The sequence below is a fragment of the Struthio camelus genome, chromosome 20 (assembly GCF_040807025.1).
Source record: "Struthio camelus isolate bStrCam1 chromosome 20, bStrCam1.hap1, whole genome shotgun sequence".
NCBI classification, from domain to species: Eukaryota; Metazoa; Chordata; class Aves; order Struthioniformes; family Struthionidae; genus Struthio; species Struthio camelus.
Window position 1 is genome coordinate 6,155,186 of NC_090961.1, and position 25,322 is coordinate 6,180,507.

Sequence of the window (25,322 nt, forward strand, 5' to 3'; positions counted from 1 at the left end):
CTTGACAAACCTTAGTGCATAAGCTGCAGGAAAAGGCATCTGTCACCGGAGACACAGCGCCAGGTGGGCTGACGGCAGGTGACCCAGCATCTAACGGGGGGGGGATTGCCTTCCCCACCCTCACTTCCCCCGCACGCTCAACTAGACATCCCTTTTTAAAGACCGGTACTGATGCGTTGCGGCAGACAGCTGCCCCGCAGCACCGCAGCGGCAGCCCCTGCAAGCCGAGGCGCAGGCATCCTCGCGGGACAGAGCTCTCTGAGCAGGCAGAGAGCCCAGGCACGCCGCGCGCTCCTCCTGCTGCCAAGTGCTGCACTCAAGTAGAAGGGCAGCTCTGTATTATATTAAGATTTTTTTTTTTAATGACTACAGCTCTCGGCAGGTGGCAGCGGCTAAGAAAAGAGAGATCCAGGGAGAGCAGGAGCGAGGAGGAGCCACGTCTTCAGCAGCAGCCACAAAGCAAAGGCTTGACATTTCTGTACCAGCAGCACGTTTGCGTGCCGCTCGGAGATGTCTAATTGCCTTCGCGGGGAGCCGGCAGGTGGCTGCGGGTGGCTGCCTCTCCGCCAGCCGCGTCACGCCGTGCCCTGGCTGCAACGCTCGCTGCCCGGGGACAGCTCTGCAAAAGCGGAGGAGAGGGGAGCCCCTGCCACTGCGCTCCTGCACTGCTGCAACTCAGGCACCCTGCTCCTCGACCAGCTGGTGTGCGGAAGTAGGAGAGAAATAGGTTTGTTCAGGAAAAGTCCTGTCCTCCTTCCAGAAAACTGGACCAGAGGGAGAAAGGGCTGGGGCACTCCAGTAGCTAAGGCAGCAGTTTTACAGCCAGCGTTACACATGACCTTAGCAAACCTGATTTCTAACACTGTGAACAGCAGAAGAGCACAGGAAAAACAGGTTAAAAAGTGAACTGTGCTCTAGCCCGGGGGCTCATTTCTGACTTCCCGGCTGCCTGGAGTCACGGCACAGCCAGCGGAGGGTGGGCTGTGCACAGACCCGGCTCTGCTCCCGCTGCTGCCGGCCTGGCCCCACAGACCGGCCCACGCGCGGGCCGGGGTGAACCGCACATGCCTTTCCTTTAAAGGCAATACAGCCGCCGCCGTCCGTGCCGTCCAGTGGGAGTGACACTGGCATAAGCCAGCCGTGTCCAGCTGGCACAGGCCAGCCAGCGCTGGCTGTGCAACCCAGTGACACGGGCCAGCCCGAGGCATCTCAGCCGGCGGGGAATGGGTGCTGATGCTGGCCTGGGAGCTGCTACGGGTGATGCAGCTGCAAGCGTTAGCACAGAGCTGGGCAGCTGAGCAGTGCCAGCGCTCAGCTCCAGCGTGCTCCTGCCTCCCACCTCCCCGCCTGGTGCACTGCTCTTCCACCAAGCCCCTGGGACTGCAGGCAGCTGGGCTGGTTTGCATCCAGAACTGGTGACCTCCACCAAGGCAAGTGGAGCTGGGACAGGTTAGCAAGACTAAAGCTGTAGGCTCCAACACCCCCACGCTACCCTGGAACAGAGGAACAGCAGGAGCAGAGCTGCTCATATGCTGCAGCGGGCAGAGGATGCCCCACCTGTCTGACCCAGAGCTGGTTCAGAGCCCAGCTTAGCCCTCCTTGCTACGAATGTCCTTCCTGTAGGGAAGCAGGGGAACTGCGTGCCCTCCCATGAGCCCCTCTCTCAGCCCAGCTTCACCCTGATTCATCTCTGCACCTTCGTGACTGTGATGGTAACTCGTGAGCTGCAGGGTGCTGGGCAGCGGGACTGCCTTCCTGCATGAGTGCAGCAGTCTCCCTCGTCTCCTCCTGGGGCAGGAGGCTGCCGGGGACTATTTCTTTGGTACTTGACGTGCTTGTTATGCTCTCCCTCGGCGAGGAAGGTGAGCTGGAGCGGTGTGTCCAGCGTGGAGGAACTGCATGGTCAGAGACCAGCCCTGTGACAGCTCTGTCTTCTGCACAGAAACGTCGGACCCTGGTAGCTGCTTGTTCCAGCCACCCCGGGGAGCAGAGCTGGTGGCTGGAGTTTATGCTGCAGAGCGCTAGGGACGCTGAGCCTGAACTCGTGCAGATAAGGACCTGGGTGCAATGCCATGTGCAGAGCAGTGCGAAGAGCAGAGGGAGGTTTCGACGCCGGTGAACGCAGGGGCGGCCTTTGCTCTGCCGTTCCTTGTGCAGGGGGGCACGGAGGTGACGGGGGCTGCTCGGGTGGGGGCGAGGGACCTGTCACTGCCAGCTCGCGCAGCCCTCGGGCAGGCTCCGCAGAATGTCCTCCAGGTTCTGCTTGTCGGCCCGGATCTCGGCCAGGTCGCTCTCGAACGCCTGAATCTTCTCCTGCTGCCGCTCTGCCTCCCGCTGCAGGTGGCTCAGCCTCCCGGCCAGGGTGCCCGGCACGGCCAGGCGCAGCTGCAGGCGCTCCAGCTGCCGCCGGCTGGCGTTCAGCACAGCGTCCGTGTGTGCGGCCTGCTCCAGATTGCCTGGGCGAGAGGCAAAGACGCTGATGAGAGAGAGGTGCAGAGCCAGGCAGGAGAGGCCCGGGGCATCAGGCAAACTGCAAGGAGTGGGTGCAGCGGGGCATGGAGGCATTGCAGCTTGCCAGCGATTACAAAAAAATAAATAGGACTGTGGCTCCAGAGAGGGTCTGAGCACCTCGCTTTCTTACAGGTGGATGATGATTTCCACCCCTTTGCAAAATTTCAGAGCAGGAGAAGCTGGAGCAGATCCGACCAGCAACAAGGAGCAAACCCAGCCAGGCAGCTCCCTTGGCTCCCAAAGGCCTGAGCCCTTAACCCAGCCCTGCTGCCAAGGGAGATCAGTGTCTCTTCTCTGGCATGCATGTTCAGCAGGCCCCGATCCCTTCTGCATGAGGGCTTTCCCTGAGCTGTTACCCCCTCAAGAAGCTTTGCTAAGATCCAGAGTGATCTCCAGCTCAGCCTGGACGGCACCTACCCAGTGCCAGGGAGCAGGAGAGCCCCAGGCCCTGGCAGCCTGGCAGCTCCCAGGGGACCTGCAGCTCGCTCCCCGCATGCGCCTCACCTAGGCTGCTGAGCAGGTCGTTCAGGGTCTCGATGTCCGAGAGCAGTGAGCCCCGGGCTTCCTGGAGACTTTTTGCCATTTGACTTGCCTCCGTCCTCACCTTCCAACACAGACACCCAAATCAGGCACCCTGGAGACCCTTGGCTGGATGGCAGAGGGGAGGGGATCCCAGGAACGGCCCAAGGTGTTTCCCGTACAGCGGACCCCAAAAGCCAGGTTGCTCCTTTTGCTCCAGGCAAAGCCCCTTCCTGGCTTTGGCTGGAAACAGGAGGACACAACCTGCCCAAGGGGACCTGGCTCACCTGATATGCTTCCTCCAGGTCCCCCCTGAGCTTCTCAGCCATACGCTCCTGCCTGGAGAGCTCCCGCTGGGTCTCGCTGGTACTCGTGGCGAGCTTGCTGGCGTGCTTGCGGGCCTGCTTGCTCTCCCGCAGCACAACCTGTGCCCTCTGCAAAGGGAAGCACATGGGGAGAGTTTTCAGGGACACCAAGGGGGACTGCAGCTGGCTGCCAGGCTAGGGCAGCAGACGTGGAGAGGCCCCCAGCTGCATGCATCCCTCCTTATCTGCATGCGGCTCTGGCTGGGCCTGCTGCAAGCCTGGGACGGCATACGGAGCTGGGGAGGTGTTTCAAAGGGCAGGAGTGTTACAGAGCAGAATCAAGGCTGGTTGGGTGGGACAAGGATGTAGAAAGGCCTTCAGACATCCTTTGGGAAGGCAATGATGGGCTCTGGGGGGGGAGAGGAGGGGGGCAGCAGAAGCTGTATTTGGGGAGCTCTGTGGCCTGGCCTGCAAGAAGCTGGGCTCTGCTTCGAGGGCCGCCCAGCGCAGCCATGCCTCGCAGTCTGGCGCCCACTGCCTGCACCCTGCGCCCCTTGCTCAGACCTTAGCACTCTGGCTGGCGACTTGCTCAGCCTCCCCGGCCATCCTCCTGGCTGTGGTGGAGACAGACAAGGAACTTCCCAGCATCTTCTCTGCCTGTTTAGTCTTCTTCTGGGCGTCCACCATTGTCCTGTCCCGCACAAGCGCCATCCTTCTGCTCAGGGCAGCCTGGCCCTTCCGACGCCCCAGCACCCTCCTCGTGCCTATGGGGACAAACCGGTGATCACCGTGGGCCTTTCTCCCCTGAGGCACCCAGAGCTACTCTGATCTCTGGGAGCAGAAAGAGAGGCAGGACAGCACTGATCAGCCTTGCTGGGTGTTTGCGGGTGGGTGACAGCTCAGGTGACAGCCCTTCCTCTCCTCGCAGACACGGGATGCATCAGCTACTTGTCCACAGGCGCCTGCTCCGACCTGGCTGCCTTGGAAAGGGTTTTAACCCCAGCTCGGTTCTTGGCCATCCATCTCTACCCTCTCCCTCCGTGAGCTGCGTGGAGCCGGGGGCTGGCCGGGGGTGCCAAAGCAGCATCGGCACAAACCCCGTCTGGAAGGTGGCAGGAGCCGAGCTCTGGCTGGGAAATGCTCTGGACGGTGCCTTTTACCTTCCAAGCTGGCCAGGAGGGACTCTGCGTCGGAGAGCACAGCTTTGCCGTGTGAGACTGCGGAGGTGGCCAGGGCGTGGGCAGAGGCAGCCCTGTCCTGCAGCTGCGGAAAGGAGAGCAGGGATGAGGCCGGGGAGGGGGTGAAGAGCTGCGTCCAGCTGTGAAACGTGAGGCCCAGCCGGCTCCTGCTCGGCAGCAGTGCTCCTTGGGAGAGCCGCAAGCATGAGAAGGAGACAGACGTCTCTCAAAACGTCCGCTCCCACTCCCCTGGCTATAGGCACGGCCCCTGCAGCCGCTGGAGCTGAGGGACCGGGACTCCTCCATCTCCCTATGCCCAGGATGGGAGGCAGGAGAGGGCGTCCGGCATGCCTGGGCGTCTGGCTAGGACAGAGGATCCCCGTCGTTTATTTTGCAGGGATGCCCCAAGCAGGTGAGCAGCAGTTCTCCCAAGCAGCCCCAAGCCTCACCTGCTCGAAGCTGCGAGTCCTCTGCAGCTCCCGGCGCGGCTCAGCCGCCAGAGCGCGGGAAGCCTCGACGGCCCCCCGGGCCGACGGCTCCCTGGCCTTTGCTGCCTGCTCCAACGCCGCCAGGTCCTGCATCAGGGTCTCAGCCCGTGCCAGCAGCGCCTGCTGCAGGGTCAGAGATGCAAAAGGCTCCCTCAGGGCATCCCCCAGCCCTGGGAGGGAGCGTGGCCCCGTGGGTAAAGCACAGAGGGACGCAAGCAGGGCACTAGCTCTCGCTCATCCAGCAGGGAAGCGAGAACCTCCGTAGGCAGCGTGGGGCACGCAGGGACACAGCCCCCTGCCCTTGGCCACCCCAGGGACAACCCTGCCAAACTCCCCTTCCAGTCCAAGGGGCGTCCATGAAGATGGGACACTTTGTGGGGTGATGCCAAGGGCTGCGTGGAATAAGGACCCCCCCGGTCAGGGCTGGTGGGTGCCAGCAGCTGAACGCTGCAGAGAGCTGAACACCGCTCACCTGGCCCAGAGCAGCCGCTGGCAGCAGTTTCTTGGCCATGTCCGCGTTTGCCTGGTGGACGGCTGTGAAAGCTCTCTTGGCCTCCGCTGCCACCTCCAGCATGCCAGCGCCCAGCTCCTCCTGCGCCCGCTGGATTTCCTTGTACCTGCACGGACAGGACGCCACATTCACCTGGGGCTCTGCAGTGCCCCAAGGGCTGGAGGAGATGACGGCATGGGACTTGGCCCTGGACACAGATGTAGAGGAAAACTGCTGGGGAAGAGAGCCAGAGACACTCCTGGCACGGAGCAGCATGGCTCTCTGCTTTGCAGCACTGCAGCATAATGAGTTTGGCAGGACTCGGTCACATCTTTACCAGGCAGCCGACTCTGCAGAACCACTGTGAGCTGTTTCTGTAACGGGGTCCCGGCGCCCTACCAGCCCTCCTGGCTGCCAGCCCACAGGCCCACCACCAGCCCCTCACCTGGCCTCCAGCTCGTGCTGCGTCTCCAGCGTCACGCTGTCCTCCAGCAGGCTCTGCAGGAGCACGTAGCTGGTGTTGGAGGCCTGCAGCGCTCTCCTGACCATGGACTCCACCTGCACCGCCGTGTCCCCATGGCTGCAGGGACAAGGGCACCCAGAGAGAGGTTATTAGGAGCAGCCTCCTTGGAAAAGAGAAGCAATCCAGAACCCCTGAGGCAGCCTCCACTCTGCCCTGTGTGTGCTGAGATCAGACAGGGTCAGGCTCAAACAGACCAGCCGGAACATGCAACGGAGAACCCAAAGCCCAGGCTAAGGGCTCCCATGTCTCCATCCATCATCGTGAACTGGGAGCAGAGAGCCAGGAAGGGAAGGAAGGTCCCAGCATAGCGGCCGTCCCGGTCGATACGGCCCGCGGCGCAAGCCCGCACGTGCCGCCGTACCTCTCGGCCAGCGCCCGGGCCTCCAGCGCCAGGCGGCTCCAGTTCGTGGGCTGCGGAGGGATTTCGCGAGGAATCTCCTTTAAATGCAAACAGCAGACAGCAGCAGTGAGAGCCTGGCAGGGGAGCAGGGGCAGCCAGGCCCAGCGAGCCCAGCGCCGCAGGGGCCCCGAGGTCCCGGGCCGTGCCGCTCTCGGGGGCCTGGAGGAGGAAAGCCCCCGTTTTCCTGGCGAGAGCCTCCTGCACCAAAAAGGCACCTCTCAAAGGGATGGAGGAGTTTGCAAACAGGGGGGAGAAAGGCAAACAGTTTCCCGCAACTCTCAGGTGCAAGGAGGGCTGTACCCTGCCTTGCACCTTGACCAGCTGGTGCCGGTCATATCCCACCGCGCCAGTGCAGCGCTCCCCGAGCCCCCCCGGGAGCCCCGGCCGGCCGGAGCCCGCACCGTGGTAGCCAGGGTGTCTGCAGCCTGCTGGATCTCCCGCTGCGCCGACCGCAGCGCGGCGCCGATCTCCGACAGCAGCACGCAGGTCTTGGCGGGGCTGCGGCCGGAGCAGCCGGCGGCCTCGCTGCCGTTGCTCAGGCGGCCCCGCGCGGCACTCAGCGAGCCGGCCAGCCGCCCCACCTGCTCTGCCAGGGCGGCCCGGGCACCTGCGGGCGGCACAAGCACGGGCTCGATCCTTGCGGCGGCACTCGGGGCCTCCGAGCTGCCTCGTCCCTGTGCACCTCCTTATCTGCCTGCTAGTGGGAGGGGAAAACAAGGGACAAGGGGGAAGCTCGGGGTGGGGGGAGAGGACCCAGGGACTCAGCACCCAACGATGGCAGAGGCTCAGTTCCCACCCGGCACCCTGTGGGAGGAGCGGTCCCCGGCGGGGCAGCACAGGGCTTTCAGCTCCCTCGGCACCCGTGGGAAGAGGCATCCCGCTACCTCGCAGGAGGGGACGGCTGGACAGCCCGTCTCCCCGGGGTGCATCCCCCAGCCCGGGGGACCGGCCATCGCAGGCGTCGCAGCCTGGTTTTTGCAGCCGTTCCTCCATCTCCTGCAGCGTGGCTTTCAGCCGGTCGGCCTGCGGGCGAGACATGGGGGCGCACGGGGTGCCGGGGAGGCACGCGGGTGCCGGGCTGGGACGCCGCGCGCCGGCCTCGGCAGGCCGAGCAACGTACCTCGTCCCTCACCAGCCCGTAGCAGGCAGGGCACTCGCGGCAGCGGGAGCTCGGCGCCTCGGGGAAGAAGTTGGCCTGGCACCGGTCGCACTTGTAGCCCACGAAGCCCGGGCGGCAGAGGCAGGTGCTGTTCTCGTGGCACTGCAGCGTGAGCGAGCCCAGCGGGGAGCAGTTGCAGGCTGCGGCAGCGGCAGAAAGGGGTCAGGGCCAGGGGCCGGCGCCCGCCCCGGCCGCCAGCCCCACGCTGGGCACCGAGATGCAGACCCGTCCCCGGTACCTCGGCAGCCCCTGGCAGAGAGGCTGAAGAAGCCGTGCTGGCACCGGTCGCAGCGCGTCCCCTCGACGCCGGGCTGGCAGGAGCACTGCCCCGTGAGCGGGTGGCACTGGCTGTCCTGCGACCCCGTCGGGTGGCACTCGCAGCTGGCACCGAGAGGCAGAGGGCGATGAGCAGGGACCGGGCCACGAATGCAAAGAGCAGAGACCCCGAGCCGGGGACACGGACCGCTGCGCTGTCCCCTGCCAGAGGCTCTGCCGTGCCCCGCGGCCAGCGCCGAGGGGGCCTCGTCCCCCCGTACCTCTTGCAGCCCACGGCGGGCTGCAGGCCGTGGTAGCCCGGCTGGCAGCGCCCGCAGTCTCTCCCCGCCACGTGAGGGAGGCAGGGGCACTGGCCCGTGGCGGCATCGCAGCCCTCCCGGCCCGGCGCTGAGCCCTCGGGGTTGCACTCGCACGCTGCGGGAGACAAAAGACCGGTTACGTCCCAGCACGGGGCTGTCGGCCGGGCCGGGCCGGGCCGGGCCGGGCCGGCGGGAGCGGGGACGCCGGGGTTCAGCCCCCGTCCTTGCACCGTGCAGGGCTCGAGGGGCTGAGCCACCGGGCTGGGCTCTCCGGGGAAGCAGGACGGCAGCGGGAAAAGAGGGCAAAAGCCTATTGCTGAGCACGCCCCCGACCACCATGCCATGGCTGGACGGGTGTTCAGCCCCTACGTCTGCACCCCCCACTGCCACCCGCCTCCGCTGCGGGGAGGATTTTGGCTCCGGCAGACCCTGGGGCCGTACGCACGCATGCACTTCCCAGCAGGACCGGGAGCCAGCGCGTCCCCGTAGAAGTCCTGCTGACATCTCTCGCAGTGCTCGCCCGTCGTGTTGTGCAGACACCGCAGGCACCGGCCGGACACGGGGTCGCAGTTCCCCACGGCGTTGGGGTCCACGTTCCCGTGACACTGGCAGGGGAGGCAGGGATGCACGGGGCCCCTCTGCCCCAGCGGGTCCCCGAAAAACCCGTCGTCACACAGCTCGCAGCGTTTACCTGGGGAGGGCGGAAACATGGAGAGGATCCGGCAGTGCTGGGGCTGCCGGTGGCCCCCGTCGCCCGCCGCTGGCCTCACCTCTCTGCCCCGGGGGACAGCTGGTACACACCACCTCGCCGCTGGCGGGCACCCGCGTGCAGGGCGAGCGGCCGGGGCACGGGCACGGCTTGCAGTCGTCCGAGCGCCCCACGAAGGGGTTGCCGTAAAAGCCGGGGCTGCAGCGCTCGCAGGACGGGCCTTCGGTATGGTGCAAGCATTGGCAGTGCCCTGCAAGGAGGCAAACGGAGCTGAGGGGCTGCACAAGCCCGGCCCCAAATAACAACGAGGGGGTCGTGGGAAGGACTGAGACCCAAGCTCGGCGCGGGGCTCGCGCGGGGCGAGGAGGGCCGCGCGCCTCCCGCCGAGGGATTGCGCTGCGACCGCAGGTTCCCCATCAAGCCTCCTAACATCTTCCCTTTCTGCCCAGTGCTTGCTCAGGCGGGGACGTTTGGCCCAGGACGCCCGGGTGCCAGCGCCAGCCGGGTGCTGCTTCGCGGAGCGGGGCCGGCGTGACGCCCGAGCCCGGTGCGCGTGCGCAGAGCACTGTCACTGGGCGCAAAAGCTGTCGGCGCCTGCACTAATCGACAACATATTTCTCCGCGACGAGCCGCGCTGTTTCCAGCTGTACGCAGCCCGTGTCACGGAAAACACAAGCTGCCGTCCTGTGACCCGGCGGGGGGCAAACGTCTCCTTGCGATCCGAGCCGGTGAGTCACGGCCTTCTGAAATCAGCTGCGGGGAGGAGGGGGAGGAGGAGGAGGAGGAGGAGGAGGAAGGATGCTTCAAACCCACCTCCCCCCAGCAAGGACCACCCCTCCTCCAGGCAGCTGCTTTGCTTGATTGGGAGGATTTTTCCCTATGATTTGTGGGGTCACTTCCTCCCGGGAGGGCTGTAGGGTTGCGCAGGAGGGAACGGGCATTTTTCCAGGTGTTTTACCATTTACCCCACACTTGGGTGGAGCAGGATGATGGAAAAAGAAAGGAAAAGCGGATGGCAGAAAAGGGTGGAAAAATAAATGAAAGGAAGCGTGCGAGCTGGCTTGGACTGGCAGAGCGAGGGCCAGGAGATCAAAGGCCTGGACCCATCCCCGGAGAGCGCGTTCAGCCGGCGACGCCAGCCCCGGCTCCGCGAGACAAGGGGGCGAGCTTGCAGGCCTGTTTCTGTTGGCTGGTTGAGAAAAATGCCTCTTCCAGCCCTTTCCATCCTGGCCACGCACTCTTCTCGCCGAAGGGAGCCTGCCTGCAGGGCCCGCGGCGGCCAGGGGCTCTGTCTGGGTACCAAACACATCATCTTGTTTCCAGGCTCTAATCTGCGTTGGCCCTTTTGTTGGGATGGATGGGGACCAAGAGAGCATCTCACGAGCGTTGTCCCAGCTGCACGGCTCTGGTCTGCATTGACCTGGGGCTCGGCCGCTCCGCACCGCCGGCCGGACAGCCCCACGCGCGGCAGGTCGGAGCGGCACCGGTGCCACGTCCAGCAGGCACCGCAGGCGGCAGTTCGGGATGCGGCATCCCCGGCTGAGCTTCGGCTGGGACACGGGGACGTTCATGTGAAATGGCAGTGGTTTTCGGTCTTCCTCCCCGTCCCCGACTAAAGCAAGCCAGACGCTTTCCCTGGCGGACCGGCTCCCGCTGCGAGGAGGACGCTGCCGTTTGCAATTCATTTGAAGTTGGCAGGAGACGGGGGGGCTTCACATCCCGCGGACGGCTCTACGGGAGCTCGCCGGGCGACAGCGCTCTCCTTGGCAGGCGTATCGCCGGCAGACCTGCTCCTGCTCCGTAAGGGAAAACAGGCTCGCAAGGCAATACGGAGCAGCCCGCGCCTCGGCCCCGCAGCCCCCCGACGTGGAGGGAGAGCAGATATCGCGCAAACCACCCACCGGCACAGCCACGCCGCCGGGAGGACCTCACTTGGGCTTTTTCCTGCCTTCAAGCCATAATCGCTGCCGTCGGCATGCACCGCTGAGCTGGGTCCAGAGGTGGAGTGGGGCTCGGGGACCCCAAAGCTGGGGATCCTCCAGGGCCTTCTCACTAGCTCGTACTTTTCTTCCTGTTTACCTGCTCCTCTGCTCCGTTTCCAGGCACCGGGTCTGTGTGCAACCCTGCTACGTTCCTCCCAAATCTTGAGCAGCGATACCGTCTGCGAGAGCCATCCTGGCAAACCCCCCCGCACCGCTCTGGAGCCCAGCACCCTTTCCTTTCCTCTCCTTTATGCTCAAGCACAATGAAAGACACCCCTAGTATTATAAAGCATCGCTGTTATTGCAGTTAACCCGTTCTTTCTGTCTTTGCAGCTATGAATTCAGTCCCTGTAATTAGCCAGGCAATGAAACTTGAAGGTTTTGGGGTACTGTAACCTCACAGATAATTCCCAGCATCCCTTGGAAACATGCAAGTGTGCTGACTTGTTACCCATTTACGCAAGGATTTGGTGACCGGATGGGTCCGGGGAGGCCGGCAGCCGGGGGACGCACCTGCGAGGGGGTCACAGCTGCCGTGCTGGTTGCAGGCGCAGGGCACGCAGCCGACGAACGGGCCGCCGAAGGGCACCTCCCGCTTGAAGCCGGGCGCGCAGGACTCGCAGAACTGGCCGGCATAGCCCCGGGGACAGAGGCACTCCTCCACCCAGCTGGCCGATGAGGCCGGGCCGGGGCGAGCGGACGTGAGCTGCACCTCGCTCAGGGACAGCCTGCCTGGGAAAGGACAGACCGACGCGAAGATGGGGGCACAGCCCCTGGCCCCAGTCTCACCATCCTGCCTGGAAATGCTCCAAACAGGCACAGGAGACCTTCAAAATGCCTCCAAACCTGCCTGGGGCTGTTCACAGAGAGAAGGACCCAGCCCCTACAAGGCCTCTTGTCCCACATTTGGTGCTTGATGCTACTCTGACATCCCCAGCCCCATCCCAGCTTGGTCCCCATGGGGCTGCTGTATGGTGTCACCCACCTTGCACAGGGCCACCGCGTGGTGCCACCCATCTTACACAGGGCTGCTGTGTGGTCTCACCTGCCTTGCATGGGGCAACCATGCAGTGTCACCCTCCTGGCACAGGGACGGTGCACGGAGTCACCTACCTTGCAGGGGGCCGCGGCTCACGCGGAGCCGGAGGGCGTTCAGGTTGGAGAGCAGACGTTGGAAGCTGAAGGCCGACAGCAAAGGCTCCGCACCCTCTGCCTCGTGAAGCCTGTTGGAGAAGCAGCCGGGAGGCAGGGAAGGGCCTGGCTGGTGGCCACCCACCACCGGCTGTGCCAGCAGGACAGCTCGGCTCCCTGAGCCAGGACTGGGCACAGCGATGGGGGGACGCAGTGAAATCCCCAGGGGGGCACGGACTGGGGCTGATTCCCCTGCGCAGCATGGCCTGAACAGGACACAGTCCCCATTTCCCCAGTCCCAAGCAGGATCAGACATAACAGGACCCAAGCCTGCCCGAGGAGAGAGCCCAAGGTGCTGTGACGGGTACCTGAAGGTGACAGCCTGCTTCCCCTGGCGGGGCTGGCTCTCGTCACCGGCCGGGGAGGAGCTGGCCTGCACTGTGATCCCCATGCCCTCACCCTCCAGCACCAGCTGCACCTGGGGCAGGGATGCTCCGGTCCCGTTCCCCTCCACTCCCAGCAGCAGGGAGAGGAGCTGCCCGTAGCTGAGACGCTGGTTCTGCAGAAACTTCCCTGTGATGGGAAAGAAGAGGAAAGTCTGTAAGACACAGATGTGCCAACGTCCTCTTCCCATCATGATCAACAGAAGGCTAAGCTGATTTGTCCCTGGTCACCCAGCTGGAGGAGGGCCAGCTCCAAACCGACCTCCCAAGGTCCCAGCCCACTACTCAACCCACCACCACGGCCTCCTGCTGCAGTTGTGGAGATGCCACCAGCTCCGCTGCGGAGCGCACTTCATGCATCTGCATGCATCGGTTCAGCGATGGGCAGTCACGCGAGGGACAGTGCCGGTGGGATCCCCGCAGCAGAGCAGCAGCCCAGTTATGGTGCCGACTTGGCAGTGCTCCTGCACGCACGATACCTGGTGCAAGAAAATCCACCGGCTCTTCTCCGTCCCACTCGGTGAAGATCTCGCCATCAGCCCAACGCAAAGGGATCTCAGTGCCGTCCGGAGCCACGGCCGCCCAGCCCTCCAGCCCTGCAGGACAAGCACAGGGGAGGGGAAGCACCAAGTCACCCTGCGAGCCGTGGCAGCAACAGGGTTTTGCTTTTCACGGCTACATCTCTCCTCATGAGATCCTCTGGCATCTAGTAAGGTGCAAGCACTTTCCTGCAGCTGGAGCCTTTGTAACGCCCTGCTCGTAACAGGCTCTGGGGCCCCACATGCCGGATAGCAGTGCTAGCCATCTCCCCCCCACCGTCTGTTTGTTTTCTTGGATCTGGAGAAAATTAGTATCGTTAAACTTTTGCCTCCCCGCCCATGCTGTGGTTCAAAAGTTACTGTGGGCTGGAGAGTGGAGGAAGCACAGAGACAGCCGGGGCGTAATTGCATTAAGTTGGTTTCCTTCTGAAATGAGTTGAACTCTCGCTCACTCCAACTCTGGGTGCCTGGAGGACGAACGCTTGGAAATCTCTCCGGGGATATCAAGTGGGCTGCACTCAGCGGCATCCCTCACCTAAGCATCCCAAATCTGGATCACTGACCCTTTCATGCAGCGAAGGAAGTTTCAGGCTGATCCAACTCAGCCTGCAGGTTTTGGGAGCCCTTTGGGGGACTTGATTTATGAGCAAATATCTGCACTCTAATGAGCGCTGTCGCTCCGCTGCACAGCTAATGGGGAGCTGAGCTCTCGGCGGATCTGGCTGCCCGGAGGCGCTGAGCCTTTGAAAGCCTGGCCCAAAGCTCTTTGGAAAATCTGGCCCTAAACAAGCAGCCCAAAATCGGCTAGCTCGCCTGCCACAGGAAGGGGGCCGGGGGAAAAGCCCCCGTACAAAGCCTGGCTCCATTTCAGGGCTGAAAACCCATTACAGCCATGCGGCAAGTGGCAGCATGTTTTAAATGCAATCGGGGGAAACGTTCATGTGCCGCGTTCCCCTCCGCTCCGCTGGCTGGGCACGGATGGCCTCGTCAGGGTGCGGGCAAGGCAGGGGGCCGAGGTACCGCACGCCGGGGTCCCTGTGCCACCCAGCCGGGTGACATCTGCCTGCTCCCCCAGTCTGGGCACCGGGAACTCGAGGGAGCCCAACCCCGATCAGGCATCGGCGAATCTGCAGGGGCAAGAGCCGTCGGAAACGCCACCGCCGCTGGAGGAGCCTCGAAGGCTCTGCCCCGTACGAGACACCAGAGCAGCCAAGGCCAAGAGGCCAACGAGGTCTCGGTGGTCGACGGCCAGCTCTGAAATCGCTGCTTCGCATCGCTCGCCGGCGGGCCGGGCCCTGCGCTCGGCTCGGGAGCGCGAGGGGTCGTTCCCTGCCCAGCACGGACGCGCACGCAGGGCCGCGCGCCCTCGGGGCGGGAGGCGGGGAGCGCGGCCGGCTGGCCGCGGTGTCCCCCCCGGCAGGGATGCAGGCGTCGGGCTGTGCGGCAGATGGCAGGGTTTCCTCAGACATCCCGCACGGAGACACCGTCCGGCCTTTCCGGGCACATCCCTGCCTGCGGGTGGGCAAAAAGGCCCGTCCCGCTCTCGGGGACCGTCCTGCCCCGCTCCCAGCCAGCCGGCGGCTGCACCCCCCCCACCCCCCGGGGAAAGGGGCAAGTTCCCACCAGGCTCCATCCTTGTAGTTTTTATCTTTCCGCCCCGGTTTTCCGCGGGCCCCGGCGGAGCGGCGCGTGCCGGGACAGCAGCGCCCAGCCCTCCCCGGCGGCTGCCGCCAGCGAGCCCCGCGCCGGGCTCCGCAGCCCCTGCCCTCCCAAACCCCTGGGGCACACCGTCCAAACCGTCCCCCCCCCACCCCGTCCCGCCGGCGGTGCGGGTGGCCGGGGAGCCCCTGGGGCTCGGTACCTTGCCCGAAGGTGGCGCGGACGTGGGTGACGTCGTAGCCGGCCGCCGCGGCGCACGCCGTGGAGTGGCCGTAGCAGAAGCAGCTGGTGCAGCCGGCGGGGTCGTGGGGCTGCAGGTTAAACCAGCCCGGCCGGCACCTGCGCTCGGGGGAGAAACACGAGCGGTACGGCACGGGGCGGCGGGCGGGCAGCGCCGGCGGGGAACGACGGGAGGAGGAGGGAGGCAGCGCCGCGTCCCGGCGGCAGCACGGCCTTCCCGGGCAGCGGGCGGCTTTCCTGCCGCCAAGCCCGTGGCACGGAGGTGCCAGGCCGGGAAGGGGCCGCGGGCTGCTCACCTGTCGCACGTGGACCCCTCCACCCTCTCCTTGCAGGTGCAGCGCCCCGTGTTGGGGTCGCAGGGGCCCACGCTGCCCGCCGGGTCGCAAGCGCAGGGGCTGCACGGGGCGAGACGGAGCCGCCAGCTGAGCCCCGGCGCCGACGAGCTGAGCCCCCGGCCCCGGCCCCCGCCGCCGGGCGCCTCCTCACCTGCAGCCGCCCTGGCCGAGGCCGTAGAAACCGTCCTGGCAGCGCTCGCACTTCCAGCCCGTCACGTTGGCTTTGCAGGCGCAGGCCCCCGAGCTGTCGCACTGGAGCTGCCGGGAGCCTGCGCGGAGCCCCCCCCCCCGCCACCGCCGCGCTGTCAGGAGCCGGCGGGGCGCCCGGGGCGAGGAGCGCACCCCGGGCAGGCCGGCGAGCAGCCGGGGCAGGGCGGCGAAGCGGGTTTCTCCCAGCTGAGCTGGGCAAACGCAGCGGCCTCTGCCCCGCTGCCGCGGCGGGGAAGGGAGGACCGACGGAAACCTCGCGCCCGGCCGGCAGCCCGCCCGGCCCCGCGCACCTGCGGCGCTGCAGCGGCAGGGCTGGCAGGCGGCGTGCCCGTCCCGCCGGTAGTGGTTGGGCCGGCAGCGCTCGCAGCGGGGCCCGGCGGTGTTGTCGCGGCAGCGCAGGCAGTGGCCCCCGTGCCCGGTGCTGCGGTACAGCTCCCCGTCGAAGAAGCACTCGTCCGAGCGGCCGCTGCAGTTGCAAGCTGGGGAGGAGGCAGGAGGGGAGAGCGGCGCGTCTGCTACCGCCCTCGCCGGGTGCAAACCCTCCTTCGCTGGCCAAAAAGCCTTGCAAAACGCGGCAAGCGCTCTCTTCCCCGCCGCCGGACGAGGCGGGCGGGCGAGGAGACGCTACTCACGCAGACACTCGTTGGCGGAGGCCGCGGTGCCGCGAGCCCACGGGCGGTCCTGGTAGAAGGGCCGGCAGCGCTCGCAGTCGGCTCCCGCCGCGTTGTGCTCGCACGCGCAGACCAGCCGCCCGGCCGCGTCGCGAGCGCAGCGGCTGCCGTGGCCGTTGCATTTACACCTGCAACGAGCGGGGCAGGTAGCGGCTCGCGCCGGTCCGCGGCCGCCCGTCTCCTCCCCGAGGCGCCCCCGGCACAGCCGGCCGGGAGGTCACGCGCTGGGGGTGGCCTGCTCGAAACGCTAACGAACTGCCGCTGCTTGCGCCTAGCGGCGTCGGACAGTCGCAGCGTCCTCGCAGCATCCCCGGCCTCGCTGCCCTGCGGCTGGGGACCGCTCTTGTCCGGGGGTGGCGGGGGGGAAGCCAGCTCGGCCCCGTGCCCGCTGGGGGACGGGGCGCAGAGAGGCCCCAGGGTGCTGCTGGCGCTCGGGCTCCCTTTGCCCTTCGCGGCCTCGAAGGGCTGCGCGCGTCGTGACCCTTCCCCGCGCTGCCGGCTCGGCTTTACCGCTGGGGAAAGTCAAATCTCAGCAGTTGGCCCCGAGGATGCAAAGGAAACAAGACAGAGCCGGAGGTGGAGACCAACCGTCCCGACCCCCAGCCCCACGCAGGTGTCCAGGAAGGTCCCCTCCCCGCAGCCTCCCTCCCGGCCCCGGCCGCCCCTCACCTGCCGCCGACGGAGAAGTCCGAGATGGCGTAGTAGTACGACTGCAGCACCTTGGGGTCCTTGAAGATGTCGTCCCCAAAAGTGTTGAGCCGGTTCAAGGAGATGAGCAGGTCGGTGACGGTCACCCACTCCTGCAGGCGACACGAGGAAGGCTCAGGCCACCCACTCCCCATCTCCGCTGTGAATCCTCTCGGCAGACACGCGAGCATCCCCAGCCCCGGCGGTGACGGGCCCATCTCCCCCTACGACCGGCATGTCCTGCACCTTTCCAGGACAGCACGGACCCCTTTCGCCCACGCGGCTGCATTAGTGCACCCAGTCCCGGGCGAGCCGGCGTGGACCCCTCTCCCGCCCCCGCAGCACCTGCAGAGCCGGGCTCCCGTCGAAGTTGTAGGCGCTGGGGCGGCCCTCCAGCGTGGAGAAGGCCACGTTGCCCCCGCTCAGCGGGGAGATGTCGCTGAACTCGTCAGTGCAGAAGGCCACCTGCTCGTCCTCGCCCGGCCTCAAATACTGCCGCTGCCGTTTGCCGTAGGTCTTCTCGCAGGACGCGCTGTAGTACTGGTACGGCAGCCAGGGCCCGTCCGCGCGGCTGCGCTTGTAGATGGCGAAGCTCTCCGGGCGGCTGGTGTGAAACTTCAGCCGCACGTAGGTGATCTCGTAGGCTTTGCCTGGGGGAGACGGGCAGCGCTGTCAGCGGCGGGGTCCTCCCGCTGCCCGCCCAAATCCCGTCCCGTCCAAAGCAGCACCAATCAGCACAAGGGCTTTGACGGGGCCGGGACCTGGGAGCACCCTGTCCTGCACCCTGTCACCCGCTCCTCCAGCTCCACTGCCCGGGACCGCCACCGTCACCCTCTCCTGACCGCTGCGCCCACGCTAAACAGCTAAAAGAGGAGCAGCAGGAGGGTTTGCACCGCCAGGGCTGCCCCACCGAGGGGGGGCCGGCCGAGCACGCCGCTGGGAGCAGATCCCGGCAGCCCGGCCAGCATCACCTGCGTTTGCCGTTTTCTCCTGAAAAGCACCCGTTGCTCCCGCCGCCCTCTCTCGAGGCGCGCGGCCCCACGGAAGCCGCTGCTCAGACGCTGCCGCCCGAGCGCCGTCCCCCCGGCCGGCTGCCCTCCAACGAGCTGCTCCTCGTCGCAGAACGAACCGGGTCTGGCCCCGACCTCGGTCCCCCCCGCCGCAGCACAGCCTCCCGCTCCGCACGCGGAGGGTTGCACGGGGCGACGAGCCCGGCGTAAAGCCAGGATCTGGCTGGGGAAGAGTCAGGCCCAGGCGGCGAAGCAGCATCCCCAGGGCAGCCGTGCAACGGGGCGGAAAGCTGCCCTCTCCTCCCCTCGCCTCGAGGTTGGTCCCCGCGCAGGGGGGACTGGGCATCGCCGCCGTCTTTGCCAGCCCAAAGACACGCAGAGGATGCCAATCCCCAGGGCTGCCAGCTCAACGCCGAAATTACTTTAAAGAATTACTGGGGGCGGGGAAGGGGGGAGTCCCAAAGCGAACCTCAGAAGTGCTTAATTGTCAGAGATGAAGGACTGGCTCAAAGACCCGCTTGCTCCATAACGGCACCGCTCCCGACAGCACAAAACAATTAGCTACAAGGTTTTGGCTTTATTTGAAAAGCTAATGAGTTGGGAATGTTCAAGGGGTTATTCCGGGACTAGGAAAACAAGCCTTTAATTGGGCCCATATGAATAATGTCACATACGCACTGTGACTTTGCTGCGGGGGAGCCCAGCTAACCGGGGCTACCGGGAGGCTGGGAAAGCTGCTGCCGCCGACCAGCCGGGAGAGCCCCGACGAGCTAACCAAAGGGAGACTCGCTGGTACCTGCGGGGAGCCGGCGAGCGCCGGGATGGGGCTGCGAGCGCGCGCCCCTCCGAGCCGTCCCGCCGCCGCGCTCCCGTCCCAAGCCTGCCTCCCTCCGGGACCTTCCCACGCGGATGCTGCTGGAGGCATCCTTAACTTGAGAGCCTCTTGGTCCAAAACGCACAGATCACTGTTGTTCCTGCACGTGTCCAGGTTCAGCCAGCGAGGTGCCCCGGTTTTCTCAGGAGGGTTGTCTGATTTTCATGGATTTTGCTCTCGGCCCCGCACAGCCACGATGAAGCAGCGGCGAGGGGCCGGTGAGCGAGGCTGGCTCTGCTGCTACCTGCATCCAGCCCAGCCTGCCCCTGCCCTCCACCCTGCGCTGAGGGACCCCCGTGCCTGGCGGCGCCTGTTCCCAGACACGCGGTCCCGGGGGGACGTCTGCCAAAACAGGGAGGTCAGAGCAGTCACCTCGCGCAGCAATTTCCTCTGGAGAGGAACTGTGCGGAGCTGTGTCAATAAACAAGCGCTGCCCAAAGCAGCCTGCAACAGCCTCACGTCACAGCCCCAGCTCGGTATCTTAAGCTTGGATGGTGAAAACTCACTATAGTGGAGAATACTGCAAATTAATGCATCCTTTTTATGGATGGCCACTATAATCAGCCAAATTCTGTTCAGTTCCTCCAAAGGAAGGGGAATCCATGAACAGCTTATGGCTGCAGCCAGGTCATCCCGCCTTTACTGGTCAGGGAGGTCCGATGTGTCCGAAATACAGGCACGCTGCAAGAAGCCATGGCCAGGAGGGGCGACAGTGGGCACCAGGACTCCTTGGGGGTCTCTCTCAGTTCTGCTGCTTTCCAAAATACACGCTCACTCATCTCTTGCAGAGGCAAAACTGCAGCTTGGGAATGCTGGGGGTCTCCAGGTGGGTGAGTTTGGAGAGCAGTGAGGGTTATGCTGATTTATCACATCACCTGTGCATGGCTGGCAGCCTCCAGCCCCATCGTCTGCACAGGGCTCAGGCCCAGGAGCTCATCACAAGCTCAGAATCCCTCAGAAAATCAGCGTCAGAGTCAGAGATGCAAAGATCCTATCTAGACACATTTAAATCAGATATTTGCATTCAAGGAGTTATCTGAGGAGCATCTTGGACCACCTATGCCATGTGGCTCTGTGAGCCCTCAGATATTTTGGATTCCTCCCAGGGCTGTGCTGATGTCTGGTGGTTAATGCAGTGGCCGTGGTCGTTATGGGACTATTGATCTGACGCAAGTCCAGTGCACTATAATGGCATGGCTCAAACCTGTCGGAGAGCAGATACTTAAAGGAGGATAATCTAATTAATGCCAATCAACAGCATGTAGGTAAACACAGGTCTTGTCCAACTCATTCCGATATCTTATTTAATAAGATCCCCAGGTAACCACACTGGAGAGCCTACAAGGCATCTGACTCAAGACTGAGTAAGAGAAACAGGCTGACAGGGGACACGCTACATCGGTTAAAAAGCCCAATTACTGGCTCAAGCTCACAGCAGAAATGGAAGTGAGGACCTGTCCTGGGCCGCATCCCTGGAGGGGAGCTCTGCAGTGGCCACATCACAGCACATGGTCACTTGAGCTTTTCCCCAATAATCCAGATGAAAGAGCTAAGATAGTGATTACAAGGTCTGCAGCTTGGACAAGGATGGGGAGCAGCAGCTGAGGGAAAAGTCAGACAGCAACACAGAGGGCACAAAGATGGCACTTTTTAGTGCGCCAAGATATATTAGGCATCTAGGAAGAGCAGCGCTGGGTACGTTTGCAGAGGAAGGCTCTGGCTCAGGAAAGGACATAGAGATCGGGGTTGGTAACTGGGGCCAGGCACAAGCTTAGTGCAATGTTATGGCCTCAGATGTGTTTGCAAGGTGCAGGCTCAAGCAGGGAGGTCCTAGGAGCTGCACAAAACCCTGCTGGACATCCACGAGCAGGGTCCGACCAGGCTTTTCTGGCCCATGGAGGAGCTGGAGAATAAAGGCAGAGACTGGAAAACAAGCCCTGAAACAAGAGGCTCTGGGAGCTCAGGCAGCCGACCCGGAGAAGACTAACAGCTTCCAGCAGCTTGAAGCAGAAGGAGAGAAATTTCAGGCTAGAAGTTGTCCACAACCTTGGTGGGGACGAGCCCCTGGAGGAACGGACGGCAGCTTGCAGTAGCAATGCAGATTGCAATCAGAGCATCTGTGCTCCAGTTCAAGCATGAATGAATTTGGGGAAATCTGATGGTCCATGCTGGACTGGAGATGGGACAGTCCCCTCCAGCGCAGCTCACAGGAGGTGTCGGAGCGGGGAACGGGGGCTGGCAGGCTCCTCCGGCGCCACTTCTCAGCCCCGGCAGGAAGCCCAGCCTCGGCTTCTCGGGGACGCAGACCAGATGTCTGCCTGCTCGCAGGGGGCTGGGAAAGGGCTGACCTTCTGCGCGAGCAGGCAGCTCCCGAGTCCCCGCCAGGGGCACGCGCGGACCCTCCACCGCCTGCCCCGGGGCGACGTGACCAGCCCGCTGGGGCCGGCCATTGCGGCTCTGAAGGGGGCCCGGGGCACACCAGCGCTCAGCTAGCACTGTTGTTAGCGGTTAAACACTACTTATTCTGCTCTGTCCACAGCCCCCGTTACTGCCAGCTTCGGCATGCGGATGGCAGGATGCAGCAGATAATGAAGATAAAGAGCTGGCCCATTGCCAGAATAGTTTAGGTGGCAGGAAAACATTAAAAATCCTTTTTTTTTTTTTTTTTTTTTTAATGCCAGACATGATCCCATCAGCTTTAACTTCCCTACCAATGGGCAACTTGTGACCTCTGCATTTTAAATATTACTCATCTCAACTGGAGAAACCTGCCAGGGCTGCCGTGGTGTTGGCAGAGCTCTGCCCCCGTACAGACATACAGTATGTCCTCAGCAAGGCGTGGGGATGGGATGGCGCCGATGGCAGAGCAAAGGGACGTGCTGAGGCTTTGCACCCCCAGTGCTCAATCCTAGCATGCAAAGCTCTCCTGGCGGGTGACTGTGGCGGGAGGGACCTGCCTGTCTCCTGCCCTGTAAACTTGCTTTAGTGGTTAAAAGCAGCTCTGGGTAACCGGAAAGCGGATACCCCCAGCACAGCTGAGTGGGAAGTGGCACAGGCGGGCATGGCTGCTGGGCAGACACAGTCACCACGGAGCGGAAGAACCTTGCTGGCCCATGAATGTTTTGGGGATCACGTTTCCACCTTCACCTACCCTATCGCCGCAGGAGAGCTGACCTTGCTCCTGGGGTGCATCGCCACTACCAGCCATGGGGCTGAGGGACAGAGCAGACCCTCCCCAGGTCCTTTCTGCGGCCTGTCCACTGTGCTTAGCGAGGGATATCTCCCTCCTTGCATTCCCTAAAAGCCCTGGGGAGGAGGATGGGGGGGTCCTGTTAACCCAAAACCTGCACCAGGATTTACGGGGTGCAGGATCATCCCCAGTGAGTGCTTCCAGCCTCCCCATCCATCCCTCTCTTATCTCGCCCACCTGCCTCCGGGCTCTCACAGGGGTCCCGGCCACACTCACCCAGGTGGAGGGTGATGTTGACGGAGTTGGGGTACTGGATGCCGAAGGCCATGGACTGGCTCTGCCACCAGGTGCTGTCCTCCTGGCTGTGGAAATCGGTGAGCAGGGAGGCATTGTGGTGGAGCTGGGGGTCGCCGGCGTCGCAGCGGTGGCACAGCTTGGTGGCGTCGCGGGCACCCATCTGCAGGCAGTAGTCCTCGGGCGGCGAGCCGCACGTGTTGGTGGCCTGGGCGACCCGGCCGAACGCTGCGTTCTCAAAGACGGGCATGCAGCGGCGGGCCTGGCCCTGGGCGTCGTAGCAGGCGGACGAGCCCCCCGCACCTGCCCCCAGCCCCAGCAGGGCCAACACGCAGAGCCCGGGCGGCCACGCCATGCTGGGGCTCGCCGCGCCGTGCACTGAGCCTCCTCCGGATGGCTCGGCAGCAGGAGCAGGCGGGATGGAGGGGATGGGTTGGGACGGGATAGGATGGTCCCCCCCCCGCCCGGCACCTCCTCTCGCTCTGAGGTCCATCTTGTGGAAGCTGCTGGAAATGTCCGAAAAGCATCGTTTGCAATCCCGGGCTGCACGGTTTGCGCCTACTGCACGCCTGGGGCATCCCTCCAGGGACGTGGGGCTGGGCACCCCCCAGCTGGACACATCCCAGCCCCGCAGCTTGGGAGACAGGGGGTTTGGCGCCTTCAGCAGCACCCACAGAACCACGCACCACAGTTTCCCAGCCCTAGGGAAGAGCCTGTAACAATTCACATCCAATGCCCGGGCTTTTCCTTAAATCAGCGCAGCTCACTAGCCATCTCACAGTGCCAAAATCAGGGTGGGGGGAGGCTTTGAACCAGACCCACCACAACCTAAGCACCCTCTTCTCCCTGCTGTGCTGACCCACAGGGACCCCCCCGCTCCCTGGCTTGCACCAACCCAGCTGAACCACGGGTCTGCAACCCCCCCAACACCTCCACATTGTCACCCACCTGTGGTGGTCTCACCCCCACCTGCTGCCATGGGGCCAGCCACAGGCCACCTAGCCTGGGCACCTCGGTGGAGATGAAGGGAAGACCCCACGGAGGCATCTCCAGCAGGTGATATGACCAGAGCATCACCAAACCCCGTTAGTGGCTTGCAGGGTGACACTAATTGCGCATAGAGTCAGGATATCACCCTGGCACCCTCTGCACCAGCCCAGGATTGACCCACAGCAGGACAAAAGCAACAAGCTTCAAAAGGGCATCAAGCTTCGGAGGAACTGACACTGCCCCAAAACCTGCCTGCCACCCAGCACACAATGGTCAGAGCAGGGGCACCAGCGCTGCACTTGCATGGGGACGGTCCCACTGCCAGGCTACCAACCCCGGCATGCCATGGAGCAACCCGGGGCCAGGAAGGAGCCTTCACCCCAGAAGCCTGACACCGTTCTTCACACTGCACCCAAGAACACCCCCACTCCTCTGGAAAACCGGAAAGTTGACACCTTTTACAACAGCCCACCTCAGTTGTCTCTAGGGTAATTTGACAGTCAGCTTTTCCCAGCAGGTTCAGGTTGCCCCAGGAAGCCTGGCAGCGAACAGACACGACGGGCCAGCCGGGAAGGCGCTGGGTCCCTGGGGCTGTCCCTCGCCCTCCCACTCTGCTGGGGGCAACTGGTGCGCCCAGCAAAGCGTGGCTATGCCAGCTGCCCACAGCAACACGCCGGAAACTTAGCCCTCATGTATAATTTAAGCTCCCCTCCTCCTCTTCCCTTCTACTATTATTTATTTTATTCTCTGTCTGTGCACACTGCGGGGGAAAAAGCTCCGGCGGGTAGCTGTGAATCAGAGCTCTCGGGCAGCGGCTCCCGCGGCACTGCCGTTTCAAAGCCCCATTAACATATATTGACCCAGGCTCTGACAGCCGGAGCCAGCTCCGCTGGGAAGGGCGAATTTCCCAGCACTGAGGAGCGATGTATCAGCTGCCTGGGAGCAAGCGGCTGCTGGCAAACCCACTGTCACATTTTGGGGGAAGAGAGGAAGGCTTTCAGTTAAATAATTGCCCTGAACATCACTGCTACTGACTTTAAAAGGGGGGTTGCATCCTGCCCCAACGAGGCTCTTGGACTCAGTATTTTGCTTTTCCCTTGCTACTGAGGCTGCAAGCACCTGTCTGGAAAGGGTCTCCTGTGCTTTATGGGTTTGCCACCTTCTAGGGGGGATTTCTAGATGTTGCACACACCAGGCAGCCAATATCCCAGCCCCATCCATTCCCTCTCCAAAGAGGGGTCCAGCTCAGAGGGGAAGAGGCGATGAGACCATGCAACCCAGGCTGCGTGGCTGCTTGTGGGTGCTGATCTGAGCAAAGTCAGCACAACTCTGCTTCTGTCTGGATACTCTCTAGGATATCACTCAAGAGTCATTTTCCTTTGTCCAAAAACACCACCCATTGCCCAATACCTGCCTCATCCTGGTCTATGAGACCCACCAGGGCTGCTGGCAGACTCAGCAGGACCCACATCACTCAGAAGCAAGAGATGAGCTACTACCAAGGTTGGGAGACATAATTGTCCCATGTCCTCCTTTGGCAAAGCCCATCCTGACATGAGGGGACAGCAAACACAGCCAGACCTTGGCCGAAATTGGTGGTGACTGGACGCTGTGCCTAGCAGCAGCTACTCCCAAAGGCCCGTTTTGGTCCCAGCCATCCCCTGCGAGCCTCCACCAAGGACAAGAAAGAACAGAACATCACAGCCAACTTCAGCCCACAAGAGAAGGGGTGGAGCAGCCCCCAATCATCTCCTTTTCTGCAAAAAAAAGACAGCTGGGGACAGCTTCCCTTCATTTCAGGCACCTTCCAGGTTTGGCCAGTGACTTCTCACTCTGAAGCCTTCAAGTACAGCCACCCGGCCTTGCTATAGGCAACTGCCATCCCTGGACAGAGACCCAGGGCCAGCTACAGGAAATGCCCTTGCCTCTCCAGGGCACAGATCTTGAACAAGGAAGTTCAAAAGAGCGATCGAAGGGGGGATTCACCCGCAGCCCCTCTAGGACCCCTGCCCCGAGACTTCGGTGCAAGGGCAGAGGAGACGCAGCACAAGGGTTTCAGCCCTGGAGAGCCGGGAGCCTTCGCCACCCTGGCATGGGGTGACACAAACCTGGCACCTCGCAAGGGTTAAGAACCTTGCAGGCGGCGAGGAGAAAAGGAGAAAACGTTCTTCTGATTTGCTTAATGAACGTTAATTAAGAAGACAGAAGAT

The 25,322-nt window shown here is 63.6% G+C and overlaps 1 protein-coding gene across 1 annotated transcript; it reads right to left on the reverse strand.

Annotated features, from left to right (window-relative positions):
• Window positions 1–361: 361 nt before the first annotated feature.
• On the reverse strand, window positions 362–22,485 carry LAMC3 (laminin subunit gamma 3). The gene is made up of 28 exons (XM_068915014.1): window positions 22,105–22,485; window positions 17,100–17,404; window positions 16,737–16,867; window positions 16,029–16,195; window positions 15,687–15,875; window positions 15,338–15,455; window positions 15,148–15,246; window positions 14,814–14,950; window positions 12,893–13,009; window positions 12,339–12,543; window positions 11,953–12,062; window positions 11,353–11,571; window positions 8,919–9,107; window positions 8,594–8,839; window positions 8,110–8,263; window positions 7,812–7,954; window positions 7,535–7,713; window positions 7,299–7,437; window positions 6,816–7,021; window positions 6,376–6,452; window positions 5,937–6,071; window positions 5,474–5,618; window positions 4,963–5,124; window positions 4,496–4,598; window positions 3,900–4,099; window positions 3,318–3,464; window positions 3,016–3,115; window positions 362–2,456 (listed from the first exon to the last, which is right to left on the reverse strand). The coding sequence occupies exons 1-28, from the start codon at window positions 22,475–22,477 to the stop codon at window positions 2,206–2,208; spliced, it is 4,746 nt and encodes a 1,581-aa protein (XP_068771115.1). The 5' UTR covers window positions 22,478–22,485; the 3' UTR covers window positions 362–2,205.
• Window positions 22,486–25,322: the final 2,837 nt, after the last annotated feature.